Consider the following 22,579-nt stretch of genomic DNA (forward strand, 5'->3'; position numbering starts at 1 on the left):
TAAGTTACAATATTTGGTTTCCATTCATATGATTGTGTATGTATTTATTTATCAAATATTAACTGAGTTCCCAGGAAGCTTTTTTGCTTGGCACTCAGAAGAAAATAGTCCACAGTTCATCAACCCAGTATTCCTGAATCTTACCTGACTATAAGTCCACTTAGCAGTTTCCTGGAAGCAGATCTCCTGGTAAAATGGAATATCTATATTTAAAATTTCAATAGAAAGTGTAGGCTCCTTGTTCTGTGTTTTCCTACACTTTAAAACAGTGTACAGTATTGCCTGTATAAACATATAAACCACAGTATAACATTTAGTATTGGGCTTCATTCTGATTACACAGACTAATTTACTTAGATTAACAAGAAGCTAAATGTAGAATCACTTACAGTAATTTATTCAGCTTGCCAGCCTGTTAAATTAGCATTTTTCCCTTGGTTCTAATGTGATACAAGCAATCACAAGCTTAAAAGTTGGTTGTATTCCAGAAGTTTGTTTGCAAGCCAAGTGTTTGAACATATTTTCTTTGTTTTGCTCTGAACTTTCTGCAGCCATCTTTAAATTCACAGGGTCTCATTTCTTCAGGGTTACTGGTCCTTAGTATTAGTAGAGACAAGCCAGTTAAGTATATCCATACTAATGTAGGATGTCTGATGGTTTTACCAATTCTCACAGAAGAAATGTAATATTTGAAAAACATTGTAACCCTAATTGATTTCCAGTGGGTTTACCTGAAGGTACTATAACAAAGCAGTCAAGGGAGAACTACCTCATCTTTCCATCACCAAACTCACCACTACCATGTGGTCCACCATGCCAGCCATCTCCATGGAAGAAATAACTGTCCCTGCTTATGATGAGTTTCTGCAATCATGTCTTCACACTAGTTTTTCTGTCACTACTATTTTTTTGTTTTTGCTTTATAATCATCTGTCTTGAGAAAAAGAAATCTCTCTCATGACCCTAAGTTCCCTTCTACCTACTTCTAGTGACTCTCTGGTCTCCTTTGCAGCAAAACAAATTCCAAAGAGTTGCCTATTTTTGTTCTCTACACCTTCTCATCTCCAATATCTTTTAAATTCATTCCAGTCAAGCCTTGGTTCCCACCATGCCACTAGAAAGATTTATCAAAGTACCACTGACCCCCATCTCACCCACCCAGACAGTCATCCAGTGGTCATTCTCCCATCTACCTAATTTGACCCCCTCAGCAGCATTTGACACTCTCCTTCCTGAAACATTTTCTTCTCTAGGCTTTTCTCCTTTTTCACTGACCCTTCTTCCTCTGCTCCTTGATTGGCTCCTATTTTTCTGCCAGGCCTCCACATGTTGGCGGGCTTTAGAGCTCTCAGCATTCTTCATCTACACACTCTCATTACTGATTTCATCCAGTCTGATAGTATCACTTGTGTCCTGAGGACTCCCTTCTGTTTATTTCCAGCTCCCTGAACACCACATGCTTATCCAGCTATCTGTTGGACATCCCACTTAGATGTCTAATAATATCTTATTATGTCTAAAACAGAACTCTAGGTTTTCTCTTCTCAAGGGTTCTCTTCCCCAAGATTTCCCTATGTTAAGTAAATAGCACCACCATTGCATTTGCTCAGCCCAAATATTGGGGTCATATTTGTTGCTTCTCTCGCTTTTACCTACCACATATGGCAGCAAGTCCTGAGAGCTCTAACTCCAAAATACTCCTCACCATCTCTGCCCATGTCACCCTCATCCTTACCTCCTAACCTCGTGACTGGTTCACTCCAACAACCTGCTCACTAATGTCCCTGTGTTTATTCTTGCTTCCCTGTAATCCATTATTGGCACAGTAGCTAGGCTTATCTTTTAAAACACAAATCTAATTCCATCAATTTATTGAAATATTGTAATGACTTCCCATTGAAATTTAAATAAGGCCAAATTCCTTACTTTAACCCCAAAGCCCTACAGATCAGGCCTCTGACTTCTTGTCTAAACTTAATCACCATTCTTTTTTGTGAACTGTCAGCCCCATACTTGCCTTTTTTTTTTTCATGAAAATTCAAAAGTATTCTGGTTTAATTTTAAATTCAAATAACTGAACACTAACTATATCACACATCCACAACCATAAATACAGTTAGAAGATGTCCCTGCATTAATTTGCCAAAGTTTTTTTTTTTTTTTAATGTCTTTTTCTCTTTTCAAATTTTTATTTAAATTCTAATTAGTTAACATACAGTGCAATATTGGCTTCAGGAGTAGAATTCAGTGATTCATCACTTACATACAACCCAGCCTTATCATAACAAGTGCCCTCCTTTGGGGCACTTGGGTAGCTCAGTCGGTTAAGCGTCCGACTTCAGCTCAGGTCATGATCTAGCGGTCCGTGAGTTCGAGCCACACGTTGGGATCTGTGCTGACGGCTTGGAGTCTGGAGCCTATTTCAGATTCTGTGTCTCCCTCTCTCTGTGACCCTCCCCCATTCATGCTCTGTCTCTGTCTCAAAAATAAATAAACGTAAAAAAAAAAAAAAAAAACCACAAGTGCCTTCCATCCATCTAGCCCATTATCCATCTAGCCCATCCCCCACCTCCCTACTGCGATCAACCCTCAGTTTGTTCTTTAAGAATTCTTAAGAATCTTTAAGATTCTCTTGTGGTTTCTTTCCCTCTCTCTTTTTTCTTTTTTCTCCCCCCCCCCCCCCATATGTTCATCTGTTTTGTTTCTCAAATTCCACATATGAATGAAATCATATGGTATTTGTCTTTCTCTGATTGACTTATTTTGCTTAGCATAATATACTCCAGCTCCATCCACATCGTTGCAAATGGCACACACTTGCCATTTCTGCCCCTAGAACTCCCATCTCAGTGTCTGTACTTGGTTTTCCCTCTTCCTGAAATGTCCATTCTCCAGGTCTTTGCCAGGCTGCCTCTTTGTCACCACCCTGCCCTCTGCTGGTAAGTCCACTCCCTGGAGAGACTTTTGTTAAGTAGTCTCTTTACCCATCCGCCTTATCACTCTATATCCCATTACCATGTTTTATTTAGTGATAGCACTTATCACTACATGAATTGATCTTTTCTGTTGCTGTATTGAGTGCACAGACTGTAAGCTCTGTGGGGCAGGGCTTAGCCTGTTTTGGTCATTAATATTTCCCTAGAGCCAAAAACAAGAGCTTGGCATGTCGTAGGCATGCAGTAAATATTTATTGAATAAATAAATGAATCAAAAATAAAGAGGGGGTGCCTGGGTGGTTCAGTCAGTTAAGGGTCCAACTTCAGCTCAGGTCATGATCTCGTGGTTCATGGGTTCGAGCCCTGCGTTGGGCTCTGTGCTGACAGCTCAGAGCCTGGAGCCTGCTTCAGATTCTGTGTCTCCTTTATGCTCTGCCCCTCCCCCACTCATGCTCTGTCTCTCCCTCTCTCTCTCAAAAATAAATAAACATTAAAAAAAATAAAAATAAAAAAATAAAGAGGAAAATTTGGATTGGTGAATAATTAGGCAGTCCAGGTTTTCCTGGAAATGTGCTTCCAGAGTCAATATATTACTCCTGTTTTTCACAGATTTTTCTATTTTTCTTCCCTTCTACATTGATACATCTAATACCAGCTGCTTTGGCAGAAGGACTGGGTCTAAGTCAAGGACAACCTTTTATATAAAAATAGGATGGTTGTAATTGGGAGTCCACTTCTTTACTGAGATTTGTTTAGGTTAAAAATAAGCAAAGAATTTTCTTAGCTGAAGAATGATGCAGCCTCAAAATCATGTTAAATATAGTCATGCCTGCAATTGACATCATTCTGTTTCATACAATAATCACTATAACAGCAAATCTTGACTGAGTCCTTACTCAATATTAGTGATTTGTCATATATTAACTGCTTAATCCTCTCAACTACTATGTGCAGTATGATTCCCAGTTTACAGATGGGGAACATTAAGCCTCAAGACAACAGTTAGCTAACATGCCCAAAATCACAATTCAAGATGCCACAGGCTTTACTTAGCAGACATTTTTTATTGTTATTGTCATTATGATCATTATTATTACTAATTCTGTAGGAAAAGTTCATAGAATCTCCTATAAACTTTTTTTTTTATTCTTCTTTAGTTTTCCAACATGTGAATATCCAGAGCTGGGCTGTTTCCTAACGTAAATGGAACAAGTAACTTGCTTAATGTTATTTTATGACTCTGAAATAGAGGGGAATCAAAAGGCTCCAATACAAAAACTCCTCCTACTACTAACCTATCACACTTCCTGAATCTCTTTTCATTAAATTCATTAAAAACGGTCATTTCTGGAACCATGGAGACATTTTTAGCTGTCAGAACTTATGTTGGACTATTAATATAAGGGCAGTGGTTAATGAACAGTATCGAATTGGTATTCCTCTCTTCCTGAGGAAAGGAAGAAATAGGGAGCTATCTGAGCTAGGGTCACTGGTATCATTTTTCATTTCAGTTTCATTCAACCAGACTACAGGCAAAGTAGGGATACCCATACTTTTATACTATGGACAAAGGAGAGCATCTGGGAAATATGGATACCGGTCTATGCAAAATGTGAATAGATGAGATTTGCCATCAACACCAAAGTCTCCAGCCTTCTTAAAGACCCATTGTGGCCCCAACTACCATGAATATGTGACAAGTGTCCTTTAGACACACTGAATTATACCTGGCCTAGTAGACTCTATGCCTTTCAGAATCTAGGGTGACAGACAGCTTTCTATCTAATCAACTAACTGAATGGAAGAAGTTTGCAAAGAAAACTTCCTCCTCCTAGAACCTCCTTAGGTGAAAAGAACTTTGTGTGTTCTGTAATCAGTGGTTTCCTAGCTCACCAGTCAAGAAGCTGGTTAAAAATGCAGATACCCGCATCTCCCCTCACAAACTTAACCCAGAGATTTGTAGATTTGATATAGGGCCAGGAAACTACATTTTAGGAAACATCCCAGATTATTCTGAGGCACAGAAGTTGAGGACCACACTTTAAGAAATACGAGCATAGGGACTAAATCCCAGGCTGCTCTCCTTACCTGCTTAAAACCATGGGGTTTTCTATTGGCCACTACCAGAAACTTTTCTAGAATTGTATAAAAATTGGTGAAGTCATATTTTAGTTTATTGTTTAAAAAATAAAGATATGTTATTCAGCCAATAAATGTGAATGTATCTTCATGATTTATAGCTACAGGAATGGGTGAGCTGTCTCTGTCAGAAATGACAGTGTGCCCTTTAAAGGAAAATGCATAATTGTTAACAGCAAAATCCTTTTGATGTGCTCATAATATTAGTCTATCAGCAAGGCTACTATAAGCGTTAGCTTTTTCCTCTTAAAAGAAGGCAACATACAATTCTTATGGTAGAAGCTGTCTTCCTCCATCTCAGTTACTGTAAACGTTTCTCTGAGATAAGCATTTTTAAAAAGGTGAGAGCATTTTCATTCTGCTGCCTTGTAGCACTGTGTAGGCATTTGGAAAATCTCTTGTTTAGGTTTTCACACACATATGTGTAGTAAAATTCTCCCCTTCTGCCTGTTAACCATGGCAACACTTTCAATTTACTTCACTATAAATGTGCACATTTTGAGAAGTACAAAATAAGTTTATTTTCTCCTGTCTGACTTTCCATTAGCACCTTTAGGTTTGTTTCTAGCTGACTTGCCCTTTGCAATATAGCTCAGAAACTTTTAGTGTCCAGCAGAGGGTTTCTGTAACTTTCCATACCTTCACTTCAGAACTTCCCTCTATATCTGTTTCCTCCTTCTTTGCTCTACATATTAGCAGGAAGCAGATGGGCATGGTAACTTTAAGTACAGTGATAATAAAAACCACAGCTTTGAAAACTTGCTGAGAAGCAGAGCCAGGTATTTTTTGTGTTGTGGCCTAATCCTCCAAAAGGCCAAATAAAGTTTTTGACAAGTAATCCTTTGAACTTTGAATATTAAATGTGACTATTGGCCAAAAGAGCAACAAAGATGGGTTTTCAATGAATATTAGTAGTTAGTTGATATCTTGAAATACTAAGGGATAGAAGGAAGCAAGCCAGGCCTCCACCACCATCTTTACTCAGGTAGACCAAATAGCCATGGAAGAACTGTGTGTGTCATCATTATAATTGGGTAGGAGAGCAGCCTTAATTAACCAAAACAAGGAAAACAGGAAAGTCTTCTCTCAGTGTTATTGCTGTGGCAGCCACCCAACTTGTACCAGGCTCCTCCCCAGGGATTATCCAGAAGAGAAGAAGACAAGATAAGGAGAGTAGATAGAGGGATCAACCACTGAAGGTATCTAAAGGAGACAAATCAAGGCAGGTTTGATATCTAGGACCCTCTGGAGATTCTGAAATGGGATACAAGTGGTAACGAGCCCCAATATGCAGGGAGAGACAGTTCGGGCCAGCTTTCCACTGGAACGAACACCAGGTAAGGGAAAGTACAGTGAATAAGGAGGTTCCAGTCCCAGCCCTACAGTTTTATAACTAAGTGATCCTGGACAAATTGTTTAATTTCTCTGAGCGAGAGTCTCCTCATTTGTTAAGAAGTGATAAGAGTTCCTGCCCTATTTATCTCCTAGGTGATGAAGTGGTAACAAGTATATGAAAACATTTTCTAAAACCCAGAGTGCCAAATGAATATAAGTTGTGTATTTTTCTATCTCCCATGTGTTGAAGAAGGGATTTAGGGTCAGAAGAAAAGGATCTTTGGAGTGTTATATGGATGTTAGGGGAAAAGAGTTATGAGTGTGGGTATAATGATAATGGCCACATCTGTGAGGAAAAATACTCTGCTTTCCAGTAAAAAAGAAGAAACTTACTGAGCGAGGACTTTAGAAGTTGTGCTGGTGTGCTAATGTATCTCTATAGAAGTGTGAGAGCTGATTTTCAACAGAAAGTGTCCCATTAACTTTCAATTCTGTGAGAGGAAAAATAATGATTTAAACATTTGTTGAGCACTTCACTAAGCATCTTATATTATTAATGTATTTAATTCTCACAACAATGCTGTAAGATGTAGCTAGCCCTATTATCTCCTGTTTGCCAATAAGGAAACAGAAGCACAGAGAACATGCCCAAGGTCACAGCTAATAAATAAACAGTAGAGTTTGGATGCAGTCCTGCTGGTCTGACTTCAGAGCCCAGGCTCTGAACCTCCTAGTATACTTCCTATTAGAGTAAGTCACCAAAGGTATACAAACTGGGTATGGAAGCAAGATTAAGGGGAAACAGATTAGAGCTAGTAACTATGCAGGGTATTCCTATTTGGATCAGTTGTGTTAAAATTAGGATTAATCATTTCTATACTTTTTTGTGTTATTCCTAGACAAAGGATCTTTGTAAAATTCCAATTTGATTTCAGCAGCCATGATGGGCAAGGGGATTTCCCCACTGTTTGGACATGCTTAAAAGAATCATTATAGTGAGGATGTAGTGTCACTGGTCCCATGAACCCAGGAGAACCCATAAAACTAAGGAAGCAGAAGCCCAGCCCCTGAAAATCCTTCCCAGACCTCTTCCTGCTCAATATTCTTCTCATTCAACCCTAGCCAACCCAGAGAGTTGCAATAAATTGTGCAAAAAGTTGTGCAATAAATACATTTTGAGTAGAGTTGAACTGCAGGTTAGTTCATTCTAGCTAATTGGGCCATAGTCAGCTAAGGCATGTTCTGTGGCAGACCAGCATTGGCCTATCTTTATACAGAACCCACCTGGGGAAAAAATAGATGAATGTCCCTGACTCACCCTGATTGATGGTAAGAGTTCCATCACCACAAAATTAGGTTCCTCTGTATAATCCTCATTAACATCAACCCCTATCTGGAGTTATCCTCCCCTCAATTAAGAAAGACAGCATCAGGGCTTTTAGCTGGTACTCTCCCTCCCTTTTCGACTGAAATTTTCCTTCCTCTACTGTGCATCCCTCAGGTCGTATATCTCTCACAGATAAAAGTTCTGAATGGAATGCCCTTCTCCCCATCTCAGTAACTTCCATTTTAAGAGGGATGTAACAAAGACATTGCCCTGTTTATATTTATCCCTAATGCTTAAACTGACTTTTTTGGTGGAAATTTTAGGACAGGTAGATATTTTGCCATGTCTGAAATATTTTTCTGTATTGTTCTGAGAAGCCTCTATCTCTTTGGGATTAGAATCCAGGTCTCCTAACTCAATCCAATGATCTTTCCATCTCACCTGCTGACTCTTGCATCAGATTAAGACTTAAGTCTGACTCAGTCAGACTTTTCCTTGCATTAAAAAAACAAAAACAAGGTGCAGCTCTCCCTTGAGCCATCCCACTCTCACAGAGCGTATTTTCACTTTAATAAATGTTCCTGCTTCTACCACGCATCCACTGTGTCTGGTCCGACCTTGAATTCTTTCTTGCAATGAGACCCAGAGTTGCCAGGAACATCCTTGGAACAGGCTGGGTGGAGGCCTCAGGGCCCAGGTCTCCCCACTCCACCCTGTAACACCTTTTTGGTGAGCCAGCCAGGAGGAGGTCAGGGTGTGTTGAGCAACCCTCTTCATTGGAGTCAACTCTCTCCCTGAAGACAATGGAAAATTTCACCTCATCCCCAAAGACACCCCTTAGGGATGTATTTTGAGACAGTGGGATCAGCTCCCATTAGAAAGTCTAAATGTGGGGGAGGTTGAGTGGTGGTTGAGTTGGTTAAATGTCAAATTCTTGTTGATTTCAGATCAGGTTGTGATTTCACAGTTCATAGGAATGGCCTCTGAGTCGGGCTCCACGCTGATGGTGCGGAGCCTGCTTAGGATTCTCTCTCTCCCTATCGCTCTCTGCCCCTCCCCCACTCACACACACAGGCATTTTCTCTCTCTCTCTCTCTCTCTCTCTCAAAATTAAAAAAACAAAAAACAAAAACAAAAACTCTGATGGGTTACCTAAACTCAGTAATCACTTCTGATATTTAGTGAGTATTTTGAATGGCATTTTGAGCTTTAAACAATTTCTGTAAACATTAGTACTAAAAATGCCTTGACATCACAGAACAATAAGCATCCAAGTAAACTGGTTGTTTTTATATTTTATACTGTGCTTGACCTTTCAAAGGCAACAAGATTCAGGATCTGAGTTCTAGGTCACTGAAGAAAGTTCATCAACATCCACCAGAGAAATTCACAAGGAGATCAGAACATGTTTACCTTGCTATGATCCAGCATAGCAAATAAGCAAGTGGGTCCCGTGATGTCCTTTTACTTACCAGTGAGGGGAGAGGGGTAGGGGGATGGGCAAAAGAAGTGGAAGGTGATTATGAGATACACCCTTCTAGTTATAATATAAATGAGTCACAGAGATGTAAAGTACAGCATAAGGAATAAAGTCAATAACATAATAACTTTATATGGTGACAGATTACATACTGATCATTTTATAATGTATATAAATGTTGAATCACTATGCTGTACACCTAACTAATGTAACATATAATAATATGTTAACTACCCTTCAATAATAAATAAATAAATAAATAAATAAATAAAGCCACTAGAACTTGTCCAGTCTTAGCTGAATTATACCTTTAGTTCTGCTATGGAGATACGTTATTTTTTATTATAGTAAAATGTTTTCATGGCTAAAATGAACATAGAAAAATATTTAACCATGGCCACATGATATGCCACATATCTGTGAGTATTCTGTATGCTTCCAGACATCATTTTCATACTTGCTATTTTATAATTAAAACAGATCATAATCTGTATAGCATACCTAAAAGATCAAAGCTCTTCATCCAGGTTTGCTAAGGTATATTTTAGTCCTATTTTGTTTTGAGGACCTTAAAAAGTGCAGTCTCCATTCTTTGCTCTCTTTAAACCATGTAGTACTTCAGGCAGATAACCAATCATCTGACATCAATTATCTGTTCTAACTACATTATATGCAAAAAAAGAAAAAAAAAGGGAAAAAAACATTCATATCTACTGTGTAAATTCAGATCTCATTACTGCAGACTCATTCTTCCCATTGTCAGTTGAATTCTCTGTCACATCTCCAAGCAAGTAAGCCTTGTATCAAAGTGACTAGAAAGTTTTATATTTACTTGTTAGGGCCTTTGATCTTGGTCTCTAATAGGAAGAGAAATTTTTTAAGATTACCTGAGCTCCAAAGGTTATTTTGATGTACAACGCTACAGATGATCACTGTCTGGTAGAAAATTATAAAAGACATATCATGGTTGGGGCTCTAGCATTAGTGGTATTGTCTGGACCAAAAGGTTATATTCCTGTGCCTAATTTTTCCTTTATTTTTTAGAGTCCTATTGTTTGAAAATGGACCTAAGATTCAAATGTTTTATCTTTTGACAGAGTTTTTACTGCAATTGCATATGGAGCTATGGCCATTGGAGAAACACTTGTTTTGGTACCTGAATATTCAAGAGCCAAATCTGGGGCTGCACATCTGTTTGCTTTGTTGGAAAAGAAACCAACTATAGACAGCTATAGTCAAGAAGGGAAAACACCAGTAAGCACAACTATGATTTTAAATATCTACATTATTAATTATCTGTATGCATGCTCTCTAGAGACTTAAATGAAGGCATTATGTGATAACTTTTCAAAAGATAGTGCTATAAAGAATTAAAAACTTGTATAAAGTAACTGTTATAGCTACAAAGGGAAAAAGGGGGTTTTGTCTTAAGCAAATTTTTACCTCTGCTACTGAAACCTCTACATATTTTATATTGAAAAATACATACTTCTGGTTTATTTGCTTGATGCCTTGAGAATGTTCTTGAACAAAGAATTAACATATATTTAATTTTATTTAGACAACAGAAGCTTTAGTCTTGGATGAAGATTTGCAGTAGAGTTAATTCGTTTTTTTCTCTGATAATATATACAAAGTGAACAATGCCTCCTGGTTCAGACCCCATATTTTATAGTTTACATATGCAAACAGAAGAGGGAAATAAAGGAAGTATATTTATTAAATTCATATATACACAGACACACATATTTAGCCACAAACTTTAAAAGACCATGAATATTAAAAGAGAAATAATAGTGAGATTATATAATTTCAAAACAAGCCTCTTAATAGTATCTTATATATTAAATACATATCATATATTTATATAATTCAACTTTAAGATTTTTCTAGACATTTTAATTTTTTTAACATTTATTTTTGAGAGAGGGAGTGAGCACGACTAGGGGAGGGGCAGAGAGAGAGGGGGACACAGAATCTGAAGCAGGCTCCAGGCTTTGAGCTGTCAGCACTGAGTCCGATGTGGGGCTCGAACCCACAGTGAGATCCTGACCTGAGCTGAAGTTGGACGCTTAACTGACTGAGCCACCCACGCACCCCCTAGACATTTTAAATTTAAAAGTAAGAATAGCCATTAGGTATATACTTAAAAGAAATTTTTCATTTAAAAATATTTCCCACTCGAATTTTAACAGTCGATTTTACATATGATAGCTTAAAATAGTACATTACTACTAAAGCTACATAATTATTAAAAGGGATGCCAATGCCAGTCATTAGTTAAAGAAATAAAAAGATCTTGAAATTCTCAAAATAGAATGCTCAACGATGCATCACAGTCAAAATAAGATTTCATACTTGTCTTTTGGAAAGTAAAGGTTGTAGAAAACTTCTTTTTAATTTTAGGATTTAGATGGATAATAACATTGTTACTCATTTCTTTCAGAACCTTACAGTAGAGGATTTGAGTATCTCACTGATAAATGTCTTCCTAGAACTACATTACATGGCATGGAATATGGAAACGTTTCTAATAAAGACTGTAAAATTAATTTACTTAATCTTCATTTTATTTAATATACAGATACTTCTAAATTTCACTCACTGTGCTTTTAAAAATTAAAGCCTACTAAAACAAAATTGGCAAATGTCAGAAATTATTGAAGCTGGGAGACAGTTCATTACATTATTCTCTCTACTTTTTCAGTTGTTTGAAATTTTCCATAATAAAGTGTTTAAAATAGTAAGAATAAATTTTAAAATGTATTAAAGTCTAGAAGTGTAGAATATCTCTATGCCTTTCCCAAAGGCACAGAACATACACAAAATAATACACTCTTCATTATTCTCAATTTCTGGGTTTATTTTGTCAAACATTATTGCATAAACAATATTCATTTTGGGGCAAAACAGAAAGCACTGAATAAGCTAAAAATAAGCTATTACTACTACTGCACTTAACTTTTTGCCATATCTCCTAACAGTTCTTTGACAATAGAATATCATTTTCAAACATTTTTTGATGCCCCTGTCCTCCACCTACCTCTGCCTTCTACCTGTATGCTGCACTCAGAATATGCTGAGCATGACTATTAAACCTATTTAAAATGTAATTGATTTAGGGCAAACATAAAGTTCAAAAAGAACCTAGATTCTATGAACCAAATATATAAAGGGAAAGTTAATCATTTAGTGATAGTTCTGGAAAGTCTTTTATAAACATCCCTGGTATATAGAAGTATTGGTTTACAAATTATCAACCCCTAAAATATCAAAGCATACAGAGAAAAATAAATAAGCTTTTAGGCATCACTGTCAAATAATAACCAGTCAAAAACAAAAACCCAATTCAAAGTATAATGTATATTAACTGTAAAACATGGTCCAACTTACAAAAATAACATTTGTACATATAGTTTATGAGGATCCCAGCTATTATGAATTAAGTGATAAAGGTCTGTAAAACACAAACTAAATTTATGTATATATAAATATATAAATATATACATATATATAAATATAAATATATGTGTATATATATACATATATACATACATATATATACATATATGTATATATATATATATGTATGTATATATGTATATATTATGTATACATATGTAATTATTTTGTCAAACAGCAAATCTGCAGATTAGACTATGTCTAGGTAGTGAAGCCAGAGGAAACCAGTGCTTTTTAAGAAGCTGGTGAAGTCCGGTAATGAAGACAAGAAGTACAGATATAAAGATCCATACAAAAGTGAAAGAAACAATCATGCAGTCAGTAGCTCTTCAATAGGAATACCATTTAAAATAAAATGATGTAGAAACATGCATAATTTTCAGAAAACACTCGGCCAGTGTGCTATAATGTGTTACAATCTTTTTAAGTCATCATTCTAAACCCTGCTAACTTTCTTTTCCAGGATACATGTGAAGGGAATATAGAGTTTCGAGAGGTCTCTTTTTCCTATCCATGTCGCCAGGATGTTCTCATCCTTTGTGGCTTATCCCTAAGTATTGAGAAAGGAAAGACAGTAGCATTTGTTGGAAGCAGTGGCTGTGGAAAAAGCACTTCTGTCCACCTTCTGCAGAGATTTTATGACCCTATGAAAGGACAAGTGGTAAGACTGATTTTAAATACAGCTTATTTCGTTTTTGGTGGTGCTATTCTTAAATATTCCCTTGGGCTTAATCATCCTTACTGGTTTGAATAGGGCAAACAGGACAGTAGTTTAAAAAAAAAAAAAAATCTCTCCCTTAACTAATCAGACAAGCAAGCCAGTAACAAAAATGATGGATAAGACTTTGAGGCTAAATAGAAAATATAAAGACTCAAAGATTCTTCTGTCGTGATAGTGGCAGAAATTTTGATCTTAAACTGAAGATGATACAAATGGAAAGATATTCCACGCTCATGGATTGGAAGAACACATATTGTTAAAATGTCTACACTACCCAGAACAATCTACAAATTTTTTTTCATTTTTTTTAATGTTTATTTTATTTTTTGGGAGACAGTAAGACAGAGCACAAGCAGGGGAGAGGCAGAGAGAGAAGGAGACACAAAATGTGAAGCAGGCTCCAGGCCCCAAGCTGTCAGCACAGAGCCCAACATGGGGCTCGAACCCACAAAGCATGGAACCATGACCTGGGCCAAAGTTGGACGCTTAACCAGTTGAGCCACCCAGGAACTCCACAATCTACAGATTTAATTCAGTCCCTATCAAAATACCAACAGCATTTTTCACAGAACTAGAACAAACAATTCTAAAATTTTTATGGAACCACAAAAGACCCTGAATAGCCAAAACAATCTTGAAAAAGAAAAGCAAAGCTGGAGACATCACAATTCCAGACTTCAAGTTATATTACAAAGCTGTAGTAATCAAAACAGTATGGTACTGGCACAAAAACAGACACATTGCCCAATGGAACATAATACAGAGTACGGAAATAAAGCCACACTTATACAGTCAATTTTTGATGAAGGAGGCAAGAATATATAATAGGGTAAAGACAGTCTTTTCAATTACTAGTGCTAGGAAAACTGGACAGTTACATGTAAAAGGATGAAATTGGACTACTTTCTAACATCATACACAAAACAACTTAAAATAGATTAAAGACATACACATGAGACCTGAAACCTAGCAGTCCTAGAAGAGAACACAGGCAGTAATTTCTCTGACATTGGCTATAGCAACATTTTTCTAAGTAGGTCTCCTAAGGTAAAGGAAACAAAAGCAAAAATAAGCTATTGGGACTATATCAAAATAACCTTTTTCATAGTGAAGGGAAACATCAACAAAACAAAAAAGAAATCTACTAAGTGAGAGAAGATACTTTCAAATGATATATCTGATAAAGGGTTAATATTCAAAATGTAGAAAGAAACTCTACAATTCAACACCAAAAAAAAAAAAAAAAATCAATTTAAAAATGGGCAGAGGACCTAAAGAGATATTTTCCCAAAGAAGACATACAGATGGCCAGCAGACACATGGACAGATGCTCAGCATCACTAATCATTAGGGAAATGCAAATCAAAACCACAATGAGATATTACCTTATACCTGTCAGAATGACCTGAATCAAAAAGACAAGAATTAGGTGTGCCTGGGTGGCTCAGTCAGCTGAGCGTCCGACTTCAGCTCAGGTCATGATTTCATGGTTCATGAATTCAGGTCCTGTGTTGGGCTCTCTTCTGTCAGTGCAGAGCCCACTTTGCATCCTCTGTCCCTGTCCCCCTCTTGCTCTCTCCCGCTCATGCTCTCTCTCTCTCTCTCTCTCTCTCTCTCAAAAATAAATAAACATTTAAAAAAAGAGAAGAAATAACAAATGTTGGCAAGGATGTGGAGAAAAATGAACCCTCATGACCTATTGGTAGGGATTTAAATTGATATAGCAGCTGTGGAAAACAGTAGGGAGGTTCCTCAAAAAATTATATATACAAATACCATATGGTCCAATAATTCCATTACTGAAATTTACCCAAAGAAAATGAAAACACTGATTCAAAAAATATATGCACCCCTATGTTTATTGCTGCATTATTTACAGCACCAAGATATGGAAGCAACCCAAGTGTCTACTGATAGACAAATGTATAAGGAATATGTATGTGATATATATATATAATGGAATATATGTATATGGAAGATATATATATGTGATGGAATATTACTGAACCATAAAAAAGGATGAGGTCTTGCCATTTGTGACAACATGGATGGACCTAAAAGATAATATGCTAAATGAAATAAGTCAGACTGTAAAAGATAAATACATATGTGGAATATGTGGAATCTAAAAAACAAAACAAATGAATAAACAAAATAAATCAGAATTAGACTTATAAATACAGAGGAACAAACTGGTGGTAGCCAGAGGGAAAGGGGGGATGGGAAGAATGCATAAAGGGGGGAGTGGGAGATGCTTCCAGTTGTAGAATGAGTAAGTCATAAGAATAAGGGGCACAGCATAGGGAATATGGCCAGAAATACTGCAGTAGCCTTGAATGGTGACAGATGGTAGTAACACTTGTGGTGAGCATAGCATAATGTATGAGAAGTTAAATCACTATGCTGTACACCTGAAACTAATACTCAAAAAAATTTTTTAAAAGTCTATTCGGCTCAGGTCACAATCTCACTGTGCGTTTCTGCCCCATGTCTGCGCTAACAGTGCAAAGCCTGCTTGGGATTCTCTCTCTCTCCCTCTCTCTCTGCCCCTCTCCATCTCTCTCTCTCTCTCTCTCTCTCTCTCTCTCTTTCAAAATAAATAAACATTAAAAATGAAAATTAAAAAATTAAAAGTTTACAAATTAGAAATTTTTAAAAAAGAAAACAGGAATTTTGATCTTACAAGGCATAGAATTCTTTAGAATACAGGTGTTGGAGGAGGGGTCTAATATCCATACCTGGGCTCTTTTTATACCATTCTGGTTTAAAACAGAGATAAGTTTCCTCTGCCAGCTGATTCAGGCTTCCTGCTATTCCCACCGGCCTTTTCTACCGCCCACCTCTCAAAACTTTATGCATGGTTAGGGCTTATCTGAATCAGTTCCATTAAGTCCTGCATCCTGTTTTCAAAAAAATGCAACCTCTTCATCCTTAGCATTCCGGTGACTTATTCTCACTAGTGCCTTTCTTACTCTCCATATTTTCAGGTTTTCAATTATCCTTTCCCAGCAACACAACAACCACCACATCCACCCCCCATCCCCCGCCACACACACACACACACACACACACACACACACACACAGACTTCCTGTTCTGCCTCCTCTTCTAATCCCCAAAAGTCAAAGAATGTCATATTAGTCCTCATTCTCCTCCAATTTACAGGGTTGGGTTTTTTTTCCCATCACAGATTCTTAATAACTATTTGCAAAATAAAATGGTCCAGAATGGCTCCCTATTACCAGTGATAACAATGAGTTAACAGTGAGTCCCACAATAGGTAACAGTCATCTATTTGCACATAGCATAGCACACCCTCTCCTTTAAACCCTCCAATGATTTCCTCCTGCAGTTTGTATAAAATGGAGTCCATCCCATGATCTGGCCCCTCCCTCTCTCACTAAACTCCCCTATCACTCCCCACCTCATTGTATACTATGTGTCAGTCTCACTGGCTTCTTAGTGTTCTTTAAACTCACTTAGTGGGGCACCTGGGTGGCTCAGTTGGCTGAGCATCCAACTTCAGCTCAGGCCATGATCTCACAGTTTGTGGGTTTGAGCCCTGCATTGGGCTCTGTGCTGACGACTTAGAGCCTGGAGCCTGCTTCAGATTCTGTGTCTCCCTCTCTCTCTGCCCTTCCTGCACTCACGCTCTGTCTCTCTCTGTCTCAAAAATAAATAAACATTAAAAAAAAAAAATTAAACTCACTTACGACCTTTGTTCTCGCTGTTCCCCTGCTTGGAATTTTCTTGCTTTAACCTCTTTGTGGACTCCTTCTTATCACTCATGTCTCAATCTAAATGCTACTTCCCTAGGTAAGCCTTCTTAGATTACTCTGTAGAAAATAATGCATCCACCCACCTGCTTCCCACACTGTCCCCACATCCTCAGTCAGTCCCTATCCCATTATTCAGTTTTCATGACACTTTCTTTTTCTGAGTTGATTATTTGTTAGTATGTTTATTGTCTGTCTGTCTCCACTAGAATGTAAGCTGCAGGAGGGCAAGAGCTTTGTCTTGCTTACCACTATTTCCCTGGCACTTGAAGAGTCCACATCAGCTAGTAGATATGCTTATCAAATGTCGGTTGAGTGTTATTATATGTTCATGTGAATAAGTACGGATATGTACAAAATGACATACACCTACATGAAGACTACTGTATAGGTCCCTACCTTCTCTCTCTGGGCTTTAATAAAGTGGGGTCCTATTACAGTGGAGGTTGCTCGTTTTCCATCAGACTTCAGCACAGAGCACCAGCCTTGACTCTAGACTCCAGGCAAGTCTTTAGAATATGTGGCCATTCACAGCAATGTCAAATAAGTTTAGGAGCTGGCATTTTAGGCAGTTACACTATGCTTCTATACAGCATATGATTTATGATCCGTCCTTGGGTAGCATTTTACTGTGAAATACCTTGAATTCCTATTTTTCTTGTTATAATTTGTACTTGTCTGAATACAGTGAACTGCAACAGAATACAGTTGTTGGATCTTCACATACCACTCTCCATTCTGCTTTTGGCAGCTATTTGATGGTGTGGATGCAAAGGAACTGAGTGTACAGTGGCTCCGTTCCCAGATAGCCATCGTGTCTCAAGAGCCCGTACTCTTCGACCGTAGCATTGCTGAGAACATTGCCTATGGTGATAACAGCCGTGTTGTGCCACTCGATGAAATAAAAGAAGTAGCAAATGCAGCAAATATCCACTCTTTCATTGAGGGTCTCCCTGCGGTAAGAAAAATATCTGAAATCTTGAATTACAAAACTGCCAAGTAAGCCTAAGTGGTTGTCTTTATGTGCTCCTTGAATTATACAATTTATTTATTGCCAGTATCTAATCAAGTTATGCATAAAAAGTGAAGACTGAGATTTTTCTGTGACCAATTTTTCCAAGACCAAACTGTATTAATATTCACCGAATTCGTTTTCTTATTTTGATTGCTTACCTTCTATCCATACACACTCTACTTAGGTCTACACCACCATCATCCCCCCACTCTGATTACGTAGCATCTTAATCTGTCTTCCTGCTTCCAGTCTGCCGCATCATAATTCTTCTTCCTCATAGTACCTAGGGGGACCCTTTAAAAACATAAATCAGATTCTGTCCCTTCCTGCTTAAAACTTCCTAATGGCATCCCTTTGCACTTAGAATAAAGTCCAAATTTCTTACGTAGCTGGCAAGGCCTTCTGTGACGTGGTCCTGCTCGCCTCTCCATCTCCTTCCACGTGTTCATTCTGCTCCAGGCACACTGTCCTCTTTTCTGTCTCAGAAGCACACCAAGTTTTTCCCTACCTCAGGACATTTGTACTTGCTGTAACCTCCCTTCCTCTGGCTCTTTGCAGAGCTATCTCCTTAACTTTCAAGCTCTCTGAAATGCCATCTTTGCAGAGACTCTCCCTGGCCACCTTATGAAAAGTGTCCCCACCACTCCCATCACATACCATATAGTCTTCAGGGTGCTTATCACAATCTAAAGTTACCCTGAGGGATTATAGATTTATTTTAGTGTCCTCTTTCCCCACTAGAATGTTAAGTCCTTGCCTGCCATTTTTGTCACTTCTCTGAAATGACAAACACAATGTCACTTCTCTGTGACAGCTGACACAGGAAAGTTAAAATCTTGGCTAACTGTAGAGAGAGCTTTAGTATGGCAAGCATTAATACAAATCCAGAAGCCATGAATAGAGATGAGTAATTGTAACTTAAAGTGCTTATAATATCTGAATGTTTATACCTGCATACATGCTTACAAAAACAAAATTAAATTAAAATATACATACCTACTTTTAACTAGAAACAAACTTCTACAACGTTATTTTCTAGCTCACCTTAAAAGGAAATGCCTAAGTTTAATAAACATTAAACAATCTAGTATCCTGTTCTTTGGGGGAGGGTAATGGTCACCATACTCTCTGAGGATGAGGAAAAGTAGATCTTCCCTCACCATCTCCTGTCCACACTAAATGGTGCCTATAACTAGAAAGGGGCCATAAATAATACAATTTCTCCTGCTCCAGTAAGATTCTACAGTACTAACTATAATGAAAGGATTGATGTATTTTTATAAATATTGTGACCCTATGAGTATCTTTCCATGGTAATTCTCCTTTTTAACCAAGGCATTCGCTGTATTGTCAATTTGTGGTCAGATTGTTATCCCCATAATCCTGATAGGTTTGTTTCTTTAATTTATGTGTGGTAAAATGTTAACCATTTGATATTTATACCATTTGACTTTTATTCTTAAACTGTTTATTATCTTTCATTATTTTTGTTGTGTTAGTTCCCACATTTACCCAAAACTACATATTTCAGAGATTCAGTGCGCTAACTTTTTACAGTAAAAAACTTTGAGAACCAAGATGATATTATTTCCTAAAAGAAAGAATAACTAGTTTCTCACTGTTTTTGTTTTTTTTTTATGTTTATTTATTTGTTTTGAGAGAGAGAGAGAATACAAGCAGCGGACAGAGGGAGAGGAAGAGAGAGAATTCCAAGCAGGCTCTGCACTGTCAGTGTGGAGCCCAACACAGGACACAATTCCATGAACATGAGATCATGACCTGAGCCAAAATCAAAAGTCAGACACTTAACTGACCCACCTAGGCACCCCTCAGTGTTTTTAATTTTAACTTTACTTATCAATGTTACTCCAAAAAAAAAAAAAAAAATGTAGAGCCATGGTACCAAAATATCATTTTGAGATAGGGCATTGGACATTACATCCAGCAGTAATGTAAATGATCATTTGTAGTGAAGAAAATACAGGGAGTTGGGAGACCACGTAGGAGCTATTTCCAGTGTTATGAATGCCTGAATTAGTAATTATAAAGTGAAATAAAGCAAGGAACAGGATTTAAAAGATACTGTAAGGGTAGAATTGCCAAGACTTGGCTGAGGATTGTGGAAACTGGGTGAGAAAGTGTATGATACACTGGACAGCCTGCTGGAATAAAAACACACAGAGCATATGATGAGAGTACAAAAGAAAGAATGACAGAGTCTCTAGGAGCTCAGAGAAAACCATACAGAAGATGTTGTTTTAAACTGGGTTTTGAAAGGGTGCCTGGGTGGCTCAGTCGGTGAAGCATCTGACTTTGGCTCAGGTCACGATCTCATGGTTCATAGGTTCCAAGCCCTGTGTCAGACTCTGGGCTGACAGCTCAGAGCCTGAAGCCTGCTTTGGATTCTGTGTCTCCCCCCACCCCTCCCCCACTCGTGCTCTTTCTCTCAAAAATAAATAAACATTAAAAACAAACAAACAAACAAACAAACTGGGTTTTGAAGAATGAGAGGAATTCACCAGGCTGAGAAGGGACAAATACATTCTTAGAAGACAGAATAAGCTCGTGTGGAAACATATACACATAAAACAGTTTTAGGTATTTGGAGGGAAAGAAATTTAAAATCCTGAGCAAAAGGCATAAACTAGGGAATTGAGAAGAGGCCAAAATATGAGCAGAGACTGAATGTGAAGGTTCTGATATACCAGGCTAAGAAGTTTGGACTCTGTCTTATTGGAAATAGGAAACCACTAGACATTTTTAGGCAAAGAAATAACATGATAAGATTTTAAAGAAAAAAAATTGCTGCTGAGCTCAGCCTTTTGTTTGCTCATCCAGAAGCCATTGTAGCCTTTGAGGTATGGCAGAGACTGGCATTAAAAGGACAAGTCCTGGTGCTTTACAACATTCTGGATGAGAACAATGCAAGTCCACATTTTCTTTTCCCCAGTTCCAATTTCCAAGAGCTCTTAAACTCCATGCCTGACACACAAATTTTGCATATTTGATGGCCAAAATGATGTGAGGCTATATGTAGCCTTTATTAATCCTACTTAGAATGAATAATCCAGGGGCGCCTGGGTGGCTTGGTCGGTTAAGCGTCCGACTTCGGCTCAGGTCATGATCTCACGGTCCGTGAGTTCGAGCCCCTCGTCGGGCTCTGTGCTGACAGCTCAGAGCCTGGAGCCTGTTTCAGATTCTGTGTCTCCCTCTCTCTCTGCCCCTCCCCTGTTCATGCTCTGTCTCTCTCTGTCTCAAAAATAAATAAACGTTAAAAAAATTTGGAAAAAAAAAAAGAATGAGTAATCCAATATTTCTGCATAAATACTCATATATTTGATTACCACTTGCTTCCCCAGACATTTCTGGGGGTGTTAATACATGTCACGTGTTAAATATATATAATACATAGTATATACAATTTATGGTATATTTTTTTCTAATGTTAAACAAACAGGGGCTGGATGGCTCAGTTGGTAGAGCATGTGACTCTTGATTTCAGGGTTGTGAGTTTGAGCCCCACATTGGGCGGGGAGAGAGAGAGAGAGAGAGAGAGAGAGAGAGAGAAAGTCAAACAGACAAATAAAAAACAGAATTCTTAAGTGGATATATCCTTAAGGGTTTCTAGTAAAGGATTGTGGACCTGTCTGGCAACTCAACCTAGGAGGGCAAACAGCAAGTCAGTTTGGAGTGTGCTAAGGGTAACACGTCTATTCTATATGCCATGGAGATGACCTACAGATATTTGGAAATATTGGCCTAGGAGGGGAGTTGAAGCAACCCCACCTTGGTCTTAGGGATCCTCTGAGAAACACACCGAGTGTAGCTGCAGCTCTCAGTCAAATCACATTGTGACTCCTTGGGTAAGACTTCAACCACTGAAATCACCCTGAAGTTCCTCCCAAGAGCCTGCAGGGATTCTCTAGAATGTAGTTGGTTTAGGATCAGACTCCTTTTGGATATTCTCTCCTGGACCCAACTGGCTTTTAGCCCCAGGTTCTTATCAAGGAGCCATTGTTCCTTGAGCATCTCATAAACAGGTTGAATATTCCAGAACACTCACCATTTATCCCACTGATTGCCAAAAAATTGATTGAGATTTTCAGTTTAAACGGGAGAATAGAAGTCTATAGTTCTTCATTAAAAAATAAAAACCTCCACTTTAAGTATCTGAAAATGTTTTTAGGTTGGTATTGAGACCATGTGTATACCCCCATTTATAATCTGTTCTGCTTAAAGATGGACAAAACCATCTGAATTTAATTTTAATCCAATTCATTCTTGAGACTGATATCTTCCTGCAATCCAGAGAAGGCCAAGAAATGCAAAGTGACCTCTAAGCTAGTATTGTGTCTTCTTTAGGTACACAAGAAGAATCTATGTACAAT

The 22,579-nt window shown here is 37.9% G+C and overlaps 1 protein-coding gene across 1 annotated transcript in view; it reads left to right on the forward strand.

The window, feature by feature from the left end:
- Window positions 1-22,579, forward strand: part of ABCB5 (ATP binding cassette subfamily B member 5) — a 116,543-nt gene that overhangs the window by 89,246 nt on the left and 4,718 nt on the right. Inside the window, exons 23-25 of the mRNA XM_078441464.2 lie at window positions 10,315-10,471; window positions 13,143-13,340; window positions 17,928-18,134. Coding sequence (XP_078297590.2) covers window positions 10,315-10,471; window positions 13,143-13,340; window positions 17,928-18,134 — 562 coding nt within the window. The remainder of the gene's footprint in view (window positions 1-10,314; window positions 10,472-13,142; window positions 13,341-17,927; window positions 18,135-22,579) is intronic.

Source organism: Panthera onca, chromosome A2 (assembly GCF_046562875.1).
Source record: "Panthera onca isolate mPanOnc1 chromosome A2, mPanOnc1 haplotype 2, whole genome shotgun sequence".
In the NCBI taxonomy this organism is placed as follows: Eukaryota; Metazoa; Chordata; class Mammalia; order Carnivora; family Felidae; genus Panthera; species Panthera onca.